This window comes from Oncorhynchus mykiss, chromosome 9 (genome assembly GCF_057628025.1).
Source record: "Oncorhynchus mykiss isolate SJ-2025 chromosome 9, ASM5762802v1, whole genome shotgun sequence".
NCBI classification, from domain to species: Eukaryota; Metazoa; Chordata; class Actinopteri; order Salmoniformes; family Salmonidae; genus Oncorhynchus; species Oncorhynchus mykiss.
The window spans coordinates 84,053,338-84,070,483 of record NC_143030.1 but is presented as its reverse complement, the minus strand read 5'-3'; the positions used below and the strand labels follow the sequence as shown (position 1 = coordinate 84,070,483).

Sequence of the window (17,146 nt, the reverse complement as noted above, 5' to 3'; positions counted from 1 at the left end):
CCTGGATATGTTTATTTTTGAACCATTCCATTGTAGATTTTGCTTTATGTTTTGGATCATTGTCTTGTTGGAAGACAAATCTCCGTCCCAGTCTCAGGTCTTTTGCAGACTCCATCAGGTTTTCTTCCAGAATGGTCCTGTATTTGGCTCCATCCATCTTCCCATCAATTTTAACCATCTTCCCTGTCCCTGCTGAAGAAAAGCAGGCCCAAACCATGATGCTGCCACCACCATGTTTGACAGTGGGGATGGTGTGATGAGCTGTGTTGCTTTTACGCCAAACATAACGTTTTGCATTGTTGCCAAAAAATTCAATTTTGGTTTCATCTGACCAGAGCACCTTCTTCCACATGTTTGGTGTGTCTCCCAGGTGGCTTGTGGCAAACTTTAAACGACACTTTTTATGGATATCTTTAAGAAATGGCTTTCTTCTTGCCCCTCTTCCATAAAGGCCAGATTTGTGCAATATACGACTGATTGTTGTCCTATGGACAGAGTCTCCCACCTCAGCTGTAGATCTCTGCAGTTCATCCAGAGTGATCATGGGCCTCTTGGCTGCATCTCTGATCAGTCTTCTCCTTGTATGAGCTGAAAGTTTAGAGGGACTGCCAGGTCTTGGTAGATTTGCAGTGGTCTGATACTCCTTCCATTTCAATATTATCGCTTGCACAGTGCTCCTTGGGATGTTTAAAGCTTGGGAAATCTTTTTGTATCCAAATCCGGCTTTAAACTTCTTCACAACAGTATCTCGGACCTGCCTGGTGTGTTCCTTGTTCTTCATGATGCTCTCTGCGCTTTTAACGGACCTCTGAGACTATCACAGTGCAGGTGCATTTATACGGAGACTTGATTACACACAGGTGGATTGTATTTATCATCATTAGTCATTTAGGTCAACATTGGATCATTCAGAGATCCTCACTGAACTTCTGGAGAGAGTTTGCTGCACTGAAAGTAAAGGGGCTGAATAATTTTGCACGCCCAATTTTTCAGTTTTTGATTTGTTAAAAAAGTTTGAAATATCCAATAAATGTCGTTCCACTTCATGATTGTGTCCCACTTGTTGTTGAGTCTTCACAAAAAAATACAGTTTTATATCTTTATGTTTGAAGCCTGAAATGTGGCAAAAGGTCGCAAAGTTCAAGGGGGCCGAATACTTTCGAAAGGCACTGTACCTCCTCTCCTCTCCATCTCATCATAACCATTTAACAACAGACCCCCTCTCCTCTCCATCTCATCATGACCATTTACCATCTGACCCCCTCTCCTCTCCATCTCATCATGACCATTTACCAACTGACCCCCTCTCCATCTCATCATGACCGTTTACCAACTGACCCCCTCTCCATCTCAGTATAACCATTTACCAACAGACCTCCTCTCCATCTCATCATGACCATTTACAAAATGACCCCCTCTCCATCTCATCATGACCATTTACCAACTGACCCCCTCTCCATCTCATCATGCCCATTTACCAACTGGCCCCCTCTCCATCTCATCATGACCATTTACCAACTGACCCCCTCTCCTCTCCATCTCATCATGACCATTTACCAACTGACCCCCTCTCCATCTCATCATGACCATTTACCAACTAACCCCCTCTCCTCTCCATATCATCATGACCATTTACCAACTAACCCCCTCTTCTCTCCATCTCATCATGACCATTTACCAACTGACCCCCTCTCCATCTCATCATGACCATTTACCAACTGACCCCCTCTCCTCTCCATCTCATCATTACCATTTACCAACAGACCCACTCTCCATCTCATCATGACCATTTACCAACTGACCCCCTCTCCATCTCAGCATGACCATTTACCAACAGACCTCCTCTCCATCTCATCATGACCATTTACCAACTGACCCCCACTCCATCTCAGCATGACCATTTACCAACTGACCCCCTCTCCTCTCCATCTCATCATTACCATTTACCAACTGACCCCCTCTCCTCTCCATCTCATCATGACCATTTAAAAACTGACCCCCTCTCCTCTCCATCTCATCATGACCATTTACCAACTGACCCCCTCTCCATCTCATCATGACCATTTACCAACTGACCCCCTCTCCTCTCCATCTCATCATTACCATTTACCAACTGACCCCCTCTCCTCTCCATCTCATCATGACCATTTACCAACTGACCCCCTCTCCATCTCATCATGACCATTTACCAACTGACCCCCTCTCCTCTCCATCTCATCATGACCATTTACCATCTGACCTCCTCTCCTCTCCATCTCATCATTACCATTTACCAACTGACCCCCTCTCCTCTCCATCTCATCATGACCATTTACCAACTGACCCCCTCTCCATCTCATCATGACCATTTACCAACTGACCCCCTCTCCTCTCCATCTCATCATGACCATTTACCATCTGACCTCCTCTCCTCTCCATCTCATCATGACCATTTACCAACTGACCCCCTCTCCTCTCCATCTCATCATTACCATTTACCAACTGACCCCCTCTCCATCTCATCATGACCATTTACCAACTGTCCCCCTCTCCTCTCCATCTCATCATTACCATTTACCAACTGACCCCCTCTCCTCTCCATCTCATCATGACCATTTACCAACAGACCCACTCTCCATCTCATCATGACCATTTACCAACTGACCCCCTCTCCATCTCAGCATGACCATTTACCAACAGACCTCCTCTCCATCTCATCATGACCATTTACCAACTGACCCCCACTCCATCTCAGCATGACCATTTACCAACTGACCCCCTCTCATCTCCATCTCATCATGACCATTTATCAACTGACCCCCTCTCCTCTCCATCTCATCATGACCATTTACCAACTGACCCCCTCTCCATCTCATCATGACCATTTACCAACTGACCCCCTCTCCATCTCATCATGACCATTTACCAACTGACCCCCTCTCCTCTCCATCTCATCATTACCATTTACCAACTGACCCCCTCTCCTCTCCATCTCATCATGACCATTTAAAAACTGACCCCCTCTCCTCTCCATCTCATCATGACCATTTACCAACTGACCCCCTCTCCATCTCATCATGACCATTTACCAACTGACCCCCTCTCCTCTCCATCTCATCATTACCATTTACCAACAGACCCCCTCTCCTCTCCATCTCATCATGACCATTTACCAACTGACCCCCTCTCCATCTCATCATGACCATTTACCAACTGACCCCCTCTCCTCTCCATCTCATCATGACCATTTACCATCTGACCTCCTCTCCTCTCCATCTCATCATTACCATTTACCAACTGACCCCCTCTCCTCTCCATCTCATCATGACCATTTACCAACTGACCCCCTCTCCATCTCATCATGACCATTTACCAACTGACCCCCTCTCCTCTCCATCTCATCATGACCATTTACCATCTGACCTCCTCTCCTCTCCATCTCATCATGACCATTTACCAACTGACCCCCTCTCCTCTCCATCTCATCATGACCATTTACCAACTGACCCCCTCTCCATCTCATCATGACCATTTACCAACTGACCCCCTCTCCTCTCCATCTCATCATTACCATTTACCAACTGACCCCCTCTCCTCTCCATCTCATCATGACCATTTACCAACTGACCCCCTCTCCATTCCATCATGACCATTTACCAACTGACCCCCTCTCCTCTCCATCTCATCATGACCATTTACCATCTGACCTCCTCTCCTCTCCATCTCATCATGACCATTTACCAACTGACCCACTCTCTATCTCATCATGACCATTTACCAACTGACCCCCTCTCTATCTCATCATGACCATTTACCAACTGACCCCTCTCCTCTCCATCTCATCATGACCATTTACCAACTGACCCCCTCTCCATCTCATCATGACCATTTACCAACTGACCCCCTCTCCTCTCCATCTCATCATGACCATTTACCAACAGACCCCCTCTCCTCTCCATCTCATCATGACCATTTACCAACTGACAAACATCCCTCTATCTCATTACATAATATAATCTATTACAGACTTCCCCCTTTCTTTCTTTCCTCCCCACACAAACCCTGAAATCACCTACCCCCCCCCCCCCACACACACAAACCCTGAAATCACCTACCCCCCCCTCCCCACACACACACACACCCTGAAATCACCTACCCCCCCCTCCCCACACACACACCCTGAAATCACCTACTCCCCCTCCACACACAAACCCTGAAATCACCTACCCCCCCCCTCCACACACAAACCCTGAAATCACCTACCCCCCCTCCACACACAAACCCTGGAATCCCCTACCCCCCCTCCCCACACAAACCCTGAAATCACCTACCCCCCCTCCCCACACAAACCCTGAAATCACCTACCCCCCCTCCACACATACCCTGACATTACCTACCCCCCCCTCCCCACACATACCCTGAAATCACCTACCCCCTACCCGCCCCCCCCCCCCCCCCCCTCACACAAACCCTGTGATTCACCTACACCCTCCACACACACACAAACCCAAAAATCACTTACACCTCCCCAAACCCCTATAATGCTTGGCCCACCTTTGACTACGACCCTTGACCCCTAACCTCTAATCCTGGACCCCTAACCTACCTGGAGCACAGCTGTTGACCAGTGCCCCCAGTGCTCTGCCACTCTGCCAGTCTCTGCTGAAGTTGTGGATGGAGATCTCTGGGAGCTTGTTCTGGATCCATCCCAGAAGCCTCTGTTTCGGGGTCTTGTGCTGGCCGTCGCCCCCCTCCTCCTCCTCGTCCCACATGGGCATGGAGATGGAGTAGTGGAGGATCAATGTCCACACCATGCCAAGGATCAGCTTCAGGTTACCATCCACTATGGCCTTGGAGTCTGGAGGAGAGACAGTAATATATAGGATCAGCTTCAGGTTACCATCCACTATGGCCTTGGAGTCTGGAGGAGAGACAGTAATATATAGGATCAGCTTCAGGTTACCATCCACTATGGCCTTGGAGTCTGGAGGAGAGACAGTAATATATAGGATCAGCTTCAGGTTACCATCCACTATGGCCTTGGAGTCTGGAGGAGAGACAGTAATATATAGGATCAGCTTCAGGTTACCATCCACTATGGCCTTGGAGTCTGGAGGAGAGAGTAATCTAGGATCGTGGGGGGATTGTGGTTGTAGGAAACTTTGAGAGAGGGTTGGGGTTATCACATCCGGCCGAGATTGGAAGTCCCATAGGGAATTGCACAATTGGCCCAGCGTCATCGGGGATTGGCTGGGGTAAGCATCATTGTAAATTAGAATTTGATCTAAACTGACTTGCCAAATTAAATAAAGGTTCAAAATGTTTAAAAAGAATGGTGATGGGGAGATCATAGACCAGCCCACACTGGTCTTTACACCCACACAGACCAGCCCACACTGGTCTTTAATCCCATACAGACCAGCCCACACGGGTCTTTACACCCACACAGACCAGCCCACACTGGTCTTTACACCCACACAGACCAGCCCACACGGGTCTTTACACCCACACAGACCAGCCCACACTGGTCTTTAATCACATACAGACCAGCCCACACTGGTCTTTACACCCACACAGACCAGCCCACACGGGTCTTTACACCCACACAGACCAGCCCACACTGGTCTTTAATCACATACAGACCAGCCCACACGGGTCTTTAATCCCACACAGACCAGCCCACACGGGTCTTTAATCCCATACAGACCAGCCCACACTGGTCTTTAATCCCACACAGACCAGCCCACACTGGTCTTTAATCCCATACAGACCAGCCCACACTGGTCTTTACACCCACACAGACCAGCCCACACTGGTCTTTAATCCCACACAGACCAGCCCACACGGGTCTTTAATCCCATACAGACCAGCCCACACTGGTCTTTAATCCCATACAGACCAGCCCACACTGGTCTTTACACCCACACAGACCAGCCCACACTGGTCTTTACACCCACACAGACCAGCCCACACTGGTCTTTACACCCACACAGACCAGCCCACACGGGTCATTAATCCCATACAGACCAGCCCACACTGGTCTTTACACCCGCACAGACCAGCCGAAACGGGTCTTTAATCCCATACAGACCAGCCCACACTGGTCTTTAATCCCATACAGACCAGCCCACACTGGTCTTTACACCCACACAGACCAGCCCACACGGGTCTTTAATCCCATACAGACCAGCCCACACTGGTCTTTACACCCACACAGACCAGCCCACACTGGTCTTTACACCCACACAGACCAGCCCACACGGGTCTTTAATCCCATACAGACCAGCCCACACTGGTCTTTACACCCACACAGACCAGCCCACACTGGTCTTTAATCCCACACAGACCAGCCCACACTGGTCTTTAATCCCATACAGACCAGCCCACACTGGTCTTTACACCCACACAGACCAGCCCACACTGGTCTTTACACCCACACAGACCAGCCCACACTGGTCTTTACACCCACACAGACCAGCCCACACTGGTCTTTACACCCACACAGACCAGCCCACACTGGTCTTTACACCCACACAGACCAGCCCACACTGGTCTTTACACCCACACAGACCAGCCCACACTGGTCTTTAATCCCATACAAGGGGCTGAGATTGGGGTGATTGATCACAGAATGATTGCTCATGAGGTCCTGCCCTGGGGGGGGGGGGGGTTAAAACATGCCCCCAGGACAGGAAGAAGACTGCTCCTCATAGACAGGTAGGATGCTGCTGAGTCCAGCCACCAAACATGAGTGGAATCCTGCAGCCCAGAAGACAGCTATTCCCAGTAGGTGTCAGTGTTTCTGTCCGGATCCTTATATGGACACATTTCCAACACACTGACATCGACCATACCATGCCGCCTGGGTCCATACTTTGCGTAGACCATGGTTTAAACTGAGCAGAGAGTTGTTTCTGGTACATGGCAACAAATTCCGTCTCAGTCAATTAAAACCATCCATGTTGTTGGACGTGTTGGACGTCCAACACTTTTTCAATGAAGCATGCTAACCAGAAATCCTCAGGCACGTTCTGAAACTCTACTCCACACTGCTAGGACCTAATAATGCCTCAGCCTTCTCCACAACCACACTGCTAGGACCTAATAATGTCTCAGCCTTCTCCACAACCACTCTGCTAGGATCTAATAATGTCTCAGCCTTCTCCACAACCACACTGCTAGGATCTGTCCCCCCACCTCTACAGTGTTATTATAACTGTTCCCCCCCACCTCTACAGTGTTATTATAACTCCCCCCCACCTCTACAGTGTTATTATAACTGTCCCCCCCCACCTCTACAGTGTTATTATAACTGCCTCCCCCCACCTCTACAGTGTTATTATAACTGCCCCCCCACCTCTACAGTGTTATTATAACTGTCCCCCCCCACCTCTACAGTGTTATTATAACTGCCCCCCCCCACCTCTACAGTGTTATTATAACTCCCCACCCACCTCTACAGTGTTATTATAACTGCCCCCCCCCTCTACAGTGTTATTATAACTGCCTCCCCCCACCTCTACAGTGATATTATAACTCCCCCCCACCTCTACAGTATTATTATAACTGTCCCCCCCACCTCTACAGTGTTATTATAACTGCCCCCCCCTACAGTGTTATTATAACTGTCCCCCCCCTCTACAGTGTTATTATAACTGTTCCCCCCCACCTCTACAGTGTTATTATAACTGTCCCCCCCCACCTCTACAGAGTTATTATAACTGTTCCCCCCCACCTCTACAGTGTTATTATAACTGTCCCCCCCACCTCTACAGTGTTATAATAACTGTCCCCCCCCACCTCTACAGTGTTATTATAACTGCCCCCCCACCTCTACAGTGTTATTATAACTGCCCCCACCTCTACAGTGTTCTTATAACTGTTCCCCCCCCCCCTCTACAGTGTTATTATAACTGTCCCCCCCACCTCTACAGTGTTATTATAACTGCCCCCACCCCCACCTCTACAGTGTTATTATAACTGTTCCCCCCCCCACCTCTACAGTGTTATTATAACTGTCCCCCCCCCACCTCTACAGTGTTATTATAACTGTCCTCCCCACCTCTACAGTGTTATTATAACTGTCCCCCCACCTCTACAGTGTTATTATAACTGTTCCCCCCCCCCACCTCTACAGTGTTATTATAACTGCCCCCACCCCCACCTCTACAGTGTTATTATAACTTTCCCCCCCCTACCTCTACAGTGTTATTATAACTGTCCCCCCCACCTCTACAGTGTTATTATAACTGTCCCCCCCCCACCTCTACAGTGTTATTATAACTGTCCCCCCCACCTCTACAGTGTTATTATAACTGCCCCCCCCCACCTCTACAGTGTTATTATAACTGTTCCCCCCCCCCCACCTCTACAGTGTTATTATAACTGTCCCCCCCCCACCTCTACAGTGTTATTATAACTTCCCCCCCACCTCTACAGTGTTATTATAACTGTCCCCCCCCCCACCTCTATAGTGTTATTATAACTGTTCCCCCCCCACCTCTACAGTGTTATTATAACTGTCCCCCTCCCCCACCTCTACAGTGTTATTATAACTTCCCCCCCACCTCTACAGTGTTATTATAACTGTTCCCCCCCACCTCTACAGTGTTATCATAACTGTCCCCCCACCTCTACAGTGTTATTATAACTGTTCCCCCCACCTCTACAGAGTTATTATAACTGTCCCCCCCCCCTACAGTGTTATTATAACTCCCCCCACCTCTACAGTGTTATTATAACTGTTCCCCCCCCCCCACCTCTACAGTGTTATTATAACTGTCCCCCCCCCACCTCTACAGTGTTATCATAACTGTCCCCCCACCTCTACAGTGTTATTATAACTGTTCCCCCCACCTCTACAGAGTTATTATAACTGTTCCCCCCACCTCTACAGTGTTATTATAACTGTTCCCCCACCCTCTACAGTGTTATTATAACTGTCCCCCCCCCCCTACAGTGTTATTATAACTGTCCCCCCCCCCACCTCTACAGTGTTATTATAACTCCCCCCCACCTCTACAGTGTTATTATAACTGTCCCCCCCACCTCTACAGTGTTATTATAACTGCCCCCCCTACAGTGTTATTATAACTGTCCCCCCCCCTCTACAGTGTTATTATAACTGTTCCCCCCCACCTCTACAGTGTTATTAAAACTGTCCCCCCCCCACCTCTACAGAGTTATTATAACTGTTCCCCCCACCTCTACAGTGTTATAATAACTGTCCCCCCCCCACCTCTACAGTGTTATTATAACTGCCCCCCCACCTCTACAGTGTTATTATAACTGCCCCCCCACCTCTACAGTGTTATTATAACTGTCCCCCCCACCTCTACAGTGTTATTATAACTGCCCCCACCCCCACCTCTACAGTGTTATTATAACTGTCCCCCCCCCCACCTCTACAGTGTTATTATAACTGTCCCCCCCCCACCTCTACAGTGTTATTATAACTGTCCTCCCCCACCTCTACAGTGTTATCATAACTGTCCCCCCACCTCTACAGTGTTATTATAACTGTTCCCCCCACCTCTACAGAGTTATTATAACTGTCCCCCCCCCCCTCTACAGTGTTATTATAACTCCCCCCCACCTCTACAGTGTTATTATAACTGTTCCCCCCCCCCACCTCTACAGTGTTATTATAACTGTCCCCCCCCCACCTCTACAGTGTTATCATAACTGTCCCCCCACCTCTACAGTGTTATTATAACTGTTCCCCCCACCTCTACAGAGTTATTATAACTGTTCCCCCCACCTCTACAGTGTTATTATAACTGTTCCCCCCCCCACCTCTACAGTGTTATTATAACTGCCCCCCCCCACCTCTACAGTGTTATTATAACTGCCCCCCCACCTCTACAGTGTTATTATAACTGCCCCCCCCCACCTCTACAGTGTTATTATAACTGCCCCCCCCCCACCTCTACAGTGTTATTATAACTGCCCCCCACCTCTACAGTGTTATTATAACTGCCCCCCCCCCACCTCTACAGTGTTATTATAACTGTTTCCCCCCCCCACCTCTACAGTGTTATTATAACTGTCCCCCCAACTCTACAGTGTTATTATAACTGTCCCCCCCCCCTCTACAGTGTTATTATAACTGCCCCCCCACCTCTACAGTGTTATTATAACTGTCCCCCCCCCACCTCTACAGTGTTATTATAACTGTCCCCCCCAACTCTACAGTGTTATTATAACTGTACCCGCCACCTCTACAGTGTTATTATAACTGTTCTCCCCCCACCTCTACAGTGTTATTATAACTGCCCCCCCCCCAACTCTACAGTGTTATTATAACTGTCCCAACCATCTACAGTGTTATTATAACTGTCCCCCCCTCTACAGTGTTATTATAACTGTACCCCCCCCCCACCTCTACAGTGTTATTATAACTGTTCCCCCCCCACCTCTACAGTGTTATTATAACTGCCTCCCCCCACCTCTACAGTGTTATTATAACTGCCCCCCCCACCTCTACAGTGTTATTATAACTGCCCCCCCACCCCTACAGTGTTATTATAACTGTCCCCCCCACCTCTACAGTGTTATTATAACTGCCCCCCCACCCCTACAGTGTTATTATAACTGTCCCCCCCACCTCTACAGTGTTATTATAACTGTTCCCCCCACCTCTACAGTGTTATTATAACTGTTCCCCCAACCTCTACAGTGTTATTATAACTGTCCCCCCCACCTCTACAGTGTTATTATAACTGCCCCCCCCCACCTCTACAGTGTTATTATAACTGCCCCTCCCACCTCTACAGTGTTATTATAACTGTTCCCCCCCCCACCTCTACAGTGTTATTATAACTGCCCCCCCACCTCTACAGTGTTATTATAACTGCCCCCCACCTCTACAGTGTTATTATAACTGTTCCCCCCACCTCTACAGTGTTATTATAACTGTTCCCCCACCCTCTACAGTGTTATTATAACTGTCCCCCCCCCCCCTCTACAGTGTTATTATAACTGTTCCCCCCACCTCTACAGTGTTATTATAACTGCCCCCCACCTCTACAGTGTTATTATAACTGTCCCCCCCCACCTCTACAGTGTTATTATAACTGCCCCCCCACCTCTACAGTGTTATTATAACTGTCCCCCCCACCTCTACAGTGTTATTATAACTGTCCCCCCACCTCTACAGTGTTATTATAACTGTTCCCCCCCCCCCACCTCTACAGTGTTATTATAACTGTTCCCCCACCCTCTACAGTGTTATTATAACTGTCCCCCCCCCCCCTCTACAGTGTTATTATAACTGTTCCCCCCACCTCTACAGTGTTATTATAACTGCCCCCCACCTCTACAGTGTTATTATAACTGTCCCCCCCCACCTCTACAGTGTTATTATAACTGCCCCCCCACCTCTACAGTGTTATTATAACTGTCCCCCCCACCTCTACAGTGTTATTATAACTGTCCCCCCACCTCTACAGTGTTATTATAACTGTTCCCCCCCCCCCACCTCTACAGTGTTATTATAACTGTCCCCCCCCCACCTCTACAGTGTTATTATAACTGTCCCCCCCACCTCTACAGTGTTATTATAACTGCCCCCCACCTCTACAGAGTTATTATAACTGCCCCCACCTCTACAGTGTTATTATAACTGTTCCCCCCCACCTCTACAGTGTTATTATAACTGCCCCCCCACCTCTACAGTGTTATTATAACTGTTCCCCCCACCTCTACAGTGTTATTATAACTGTTCCCCCACCCTCTACAGTGTTATTATAACTGTCCCCCCCCTCTACAGTGTTATTATAACTGTTCCCCCCACCTCTACAGTGTTATTATAACTGCCCCCCACCTCTACAGTGTTATTATAACTGTTGCCCCCCACATCTACAGTGTTATTATAACTGCCCCCCCACCTCTACAGTGTTATTATAACTGCCCTCCCACCTCTACAGTGTTATTATAACTGTCCCCCCCACCTCTACAGTGTTATTATAACTGTTGCCCCCCCCACCTCTACAGTGTTATTATAACTGCCCCCCCCCACCTCTACAGTGTTATTATAACTGTTCCCCCCCACCTCTACAGTGTTATTATAACTGTCCCCCCCCCACCTCTACAATGTTATTATAACTGTCCCCCCCACCTCTACAGTGTTATTATAACTGCCCCCCCACCTCTACAGAGTTATTATAACTGCCCCCACCTCTACAGTGTTATTATAACTGCCCCCCCACCTCTACAGTGTTATTATAACTGCCCCCAACCTCTACAGTGTTATTATAACTGCCCCCCCCCCCACCTCTACATTGTTATTATAACTGCCCCCCCACCTCTACAGTGTTATTATAACTGTTCCCCCCACCTCTACAGTGTTATTATAACTGCCCCCCCCCCCCACCTCTACAGTGTTATTATAACTGCCCCCCCGCCACCTCTACAGTGTTATTATAACTGTCCCCCCCACCTCTACAGTGTTATTATAACTGCCCCCCACCTCTACAGAGTTATTATAACTGCCCCCCCACCTCTACAGTGTTATTATAACTGTTCCCCCCCATCTCTACAGTGTTATTATAACTGTCCCCCCACCTCTACAGTGTTATTATAACTGCCCCCCCCAGCTCTACAGTGTTATTATAACTGTCCCCCCCCACCTCTACAGTGTTATTATAACTGCCCCCCCCACCTCTACAGTGTTATTATAACTGCCCCTCCCACCTCTACAGTGTTATTATAACTGTTCCCCCCCCCACCTCTACAGTGTTATTATAACTGCCCCCCCACCTCTACAGTGTTATTATAACTGCCCCCCCACCTCTACAGTGTTATTATAACTGTTCCCCCCACCTCTACAGTGTTATTATAACTGTTCCCCCACCCTCTACAGTGTTATTATAACTGTCCCCCCCCTCTACAGTGTTATTATAACTGTTCCCCCCACCTCTACAGTGTTATTATAACTGCCCCCCACCTCTACAGTGTTATTATAACTGTTCCCCCCCCACCTCTACAGTGTTATTATAACTTCCCCCCCACCTCTACAGTGTTATTATAACTGCCCTCCCACCTCTACAGTGTTATTATAACTGTCCCCCCCACCTCTACAGTGTTATTATAACTGTTCCCCCCCACCTCTACAGTGTTATTATAACTGTTCCCCCCCCACCTCTACAGTGTTATTATAACTGCCCCTCCACCTCTACAGTGTTATTATAACTGCCCCCCACCTCTCCAGTGTTATTATAACTGTTCCCCCCCCACCTCTACAGTGTTATTATAACTGCCCCCCCACCTCTACAGTGTTATTATAACTGCCCTCCCACCTCTACAGTGTTATTATAACTGTCCCCCCCCACCTCTACAGTGTTATTATAACTGTTCCCCCCCACCTCTACAGTGTTATTATAACTGCCCCCCCACCTCTACAGTGTTATTATAACTGCCCCCCACCTCTACAGTGTTATTATAACTGTTCCCCCCACCTCTACAGTGTTATTATAACTGTTCCCCCCACCTCTACAGTGTTATTATAACTGCCCCCCACCTCTACAGTGTTATTATAACTGTCCCCCCCCCCACCTCTACAGTGTTATTATAACTGCCCCCCCACCTCTACAGTGTTATTATAACTGTCCCCCCCACCTCTACAGTGTTATTATAACTGTCCCCCCCCCACCTCTACAGTGTTATTATAACTGTCCCCCCCACCTCTACAGTGTTATTATAACTGTCCCCCCCACCTCTACAGTGTTATTATAACTGCCCCCCACCTCTACAGAGTTATTATAACTGCCCCCACCTCTACAGTGTTATTATAACTGTTCCCCCCCACCTCTACAGTGTTATTATAACTGTCCCCCCCCCACCTCTACAGTGTTATTATAACTGCCCCCCCACCTCTACAGTGTTATTATAACTGCCCTCCCACCTCTACAGTGTTATTATAACTGTCCCCCCCACCTCTACAGTGTTATTATAACTGTTGCCCCCCCCACCTCTACAGTGTTATTATAACTGTTCCCCCCCCCACCTCTACAGTGTTATTATAACTGTTCCCCCCCACCTCTACAGTGTTATTATAACTGTCCCCCCCCACCTCTACAATGTTATTATAACTGTCCCCCCCACCTCTACAGTGTTATTATAACTGCCCCCCCCACCTCTACAGAGTTATTATAACTGCCCCCACCTCTACAGTGTTATTATAACTGCCCCCCCACCTCTACAGTGTTATTATAACTGCCCCCAACCTCTACAGTGTTATTATAACTGCCCCCCCCCCCACCTCTACAGTGTTATTATAACTGCCCCCCCACCTCTACAGTGTTATTATAACTGTTCCCCCCACCTCTACAGTGTTATTATAACTGTCCCCCCCCCACCTCTACAGTGTTATTATAACTGCCCCCCCACCTCTACAGTGTTATTATAACTGTCCCCCCCACCTCTACAGTGTTATTATAACTGCCCCCCACCTCTACAGAGTTATTATAACTGCCCCCCACCTCTACAGTGTTATTATAACTGTTCCCCCCCACCTCTACAGTGTTATTATAACTGTCCCCCCACCTCTACAGTGTTATTATAACTGCCCCCCCCAGCTCTACAGTGTTATTATAACTGTCCCCCCCCACCTCTACAGTGTTATTATAACTGCCCCCTCCCCCCACCTCTACAGTGTTATTATAACTGCCCCTCCCACCTCTACAGTGTTATTATAACTGTTCCCCCCCCACCTCTACAGTGTTATTATAACTGCCCCCCCACCTCTACAGTGTTATTATAACTGCCCCCCCACCTCTACAGTGTTATTATAACTGTTCCCCCCACCTCTACAGTGTTATTATAACTGTTCCCCCACCCTCTACAGTGTTATTATAACTGTCCCCCTCCTCTACAGTGTTATTATAACTGTTCCCCCCACCTCTACAGTGTTATTATAACTGCCCCCCACCTCTACAGTGTTATTATAACTGTCCCCCCCCCACCTCTACAGTGTTATTATAACTGCCCTCCCACCTCTACAGTGTTATTATAACTGTCCCCCCCACCTCTACAGTGTTAATATAACTGTTCCCCCCCACCTCTACAGTGTTATTATAACTGTTCCCCCCCCACCTCTACAGTGTTATTATAACTGCCCCTCCACCTCTACAGTGTTATTATAACTGCCCCCCCACCTCTACAGTGTTATTATAACTGTCCCCCCCCACCTCTACAGTGTTATTATAACTGTCCCCCCCAACTCTACAGTGTTATTATAACTGTATCCCCCACCTCTACAGTGTTATTATAACTGTTCTCCCCCCACCTCTACAGTGTTATTATAACTGCCCCCCCCCCAACTCTACAGTGTTATTATAACTCCCCCCCACCTCTACAGTGTTATTATAACTGTTCCCCCCCCACCTCTACAGTGTTATTATAACTGTTCCCCCCCCACCTCTACAGTGTTATTATAACTGTCCCCCCCCCACCTCTACAGTGTTATTATAACTCCCCCCCACCTCTACAGTGTTATTATAACTGTTCCCCCCCCACCTCTACAGTGTTATTATAACTGTTCCCCCCCCACCTCTACAGTGTTATTATAACTGTCCCCCCCCCCACCTCTACAGTGTTATTATAACTGTTCCCCCCCACCTCTACAGTGTTATTATAACTGTCCCCCCCACCTCTACAGTGTTATTATAACTGCCTCCCCCCACCTCTACAGTGTTATTATAACTGTTCCCCCCCCACCTCTACAGTGTTATTATAACTGTCCCCCCCCCACCTCTACAGTGTTATTATAACTGTCCCCCCCACCTCTACAGTGTTATTATAACTGCCTCCCCCCACCTCTACAGTGTTATTATAACTGTTCCCCCCCCACCTCTACAGTGTTATTATAACTGCCCCCCCACCTCTACAGTGTTATTATAACTCCCCCCCACCTCTACAGTGTTATTATAACTGTTCCCCCCACCTCTACAGTGTTATTATAACTGTTCCCCCCCACCTCTACAGTGTTATTATAACTGCCCCCCACCTCTACAGTGTTATTATAACTGTACCCCCCACCTCTACAGTGTTATTATAACTCCCCCCCACCTCTACAGTGTTATTATAACTGTCCCCCCCCACCTCTACAGTGTTATTATAACTGTTCCCCCCCCCACCTCTACAGTGTTATTATAACTGCCCCCCCCACCTCTACAGTGTTATTATAACTGCCCCCACCCCCACCTCTACAGTGTTATTATAACTGCCCCCCCACCTCTACAGTGTTATTATAACTGCCCCCCCCCCACCTCTACAGTGTTATTATAACTGCCCCCTCCCCCCACCTCTACAGTGTTATTATAACTGCCCCCTCCCCCCACCTCTACAGTGTTATTATAACTGCCCCCCCCCCACCTCTACAGTAGGCACAGCTTTATGATTGTAACTTCGCCAATAAGGTAGTATAAGTATAGTAACTTTCACCCACCTATGGACACCAGCTTGATGTTCTCCTTGTCTAGGAACTCGAGCGCTACCGAAACGTTCTCCAGCTGCATCTGTCGGAAGGTGGGTTTCTGGTTGTATTTCCTGAACATTTTCTTCTGGCTCAACACCTCCAGGAGTCCGATCAGCCGCAGCCCGTCACTCAGGTCCATCTGGAGATTGGTGATCTGCTTGTTGACGCATTTCAGATGCTCGTTACACCAGCGGGTGAAGGTGTTCTGTTGGATCTTCTTCCATGTCGCGCCCTCTGCGAGGTCCTTCTCTGTAGCAGGCATGTCCGGGGCGTTGAGCGCCGGTTGGACCGACTGGTGCTGGCGGGGGTGGGAGCCACTCATTTTTATGGTGGCTGGTCTCTCCGCTCACTGCCAAGGATTTAGGGTGGAGTCTGAGTTGGACGTCCGCTCCCTCTCGCTCTTCTTTCTCCCTCTCGCTCTTCTTTCTCCCTCTCGTTGCTGCGCCAAAGTTTCTGCCGGAGAAATGACAGAGAGAGAGAAAGAGGGATGAGATCTAGGGAAAATAATTGGATTGCCTGGAGTTGTGGATATATGGAGTTTAATAAGAACCCGAAAAGTTTAGTGTTTAGTGTTTAGTTTGTCCCCCTGTAACCGATACAAAGAGGTGGGGGAGTGAAGATGCAATTCCTTGTATACACATTGCTGTGTTTATGAGCTTGTCCCCCGACATAGTAACATCACACCTGCCA

General features: G+C 48.3%; 1 protein-coding gene across 2 annotated transcripts in view; it reads right to left on the bottom strand.

Moving 5' to 3' along the window:
• LOC110516429 (filamin-A) overlaps positions 1–16,911 on the bottom strand; it is a 161,342-nt gene extending 144,431 nt beyond the window's left edge. For both annotated transcript variants that reach the window (XM_090185605.1, XM_090185606.1), the window contains exons 1-2: positions 16,427–16,911; positions 4,586–4,837 (exon numbers count right to left, since the gene is read on the bottom strand). In XM_090185605.1, the coding sequence (XP_090041731.1) occupies positions 4,586–4,837; positions 16,427–16,778 (604 nt within the window). In that variant the 5' untranslated portion in view covers positions 16,779–16,911. The remainder of the gene's footprint in view (positions 1–4,585; positions 4,838–16,426) is intronic.
• Between the last annotated feature and the right edge of the window lie 235 nt (positions 16,912–17,146).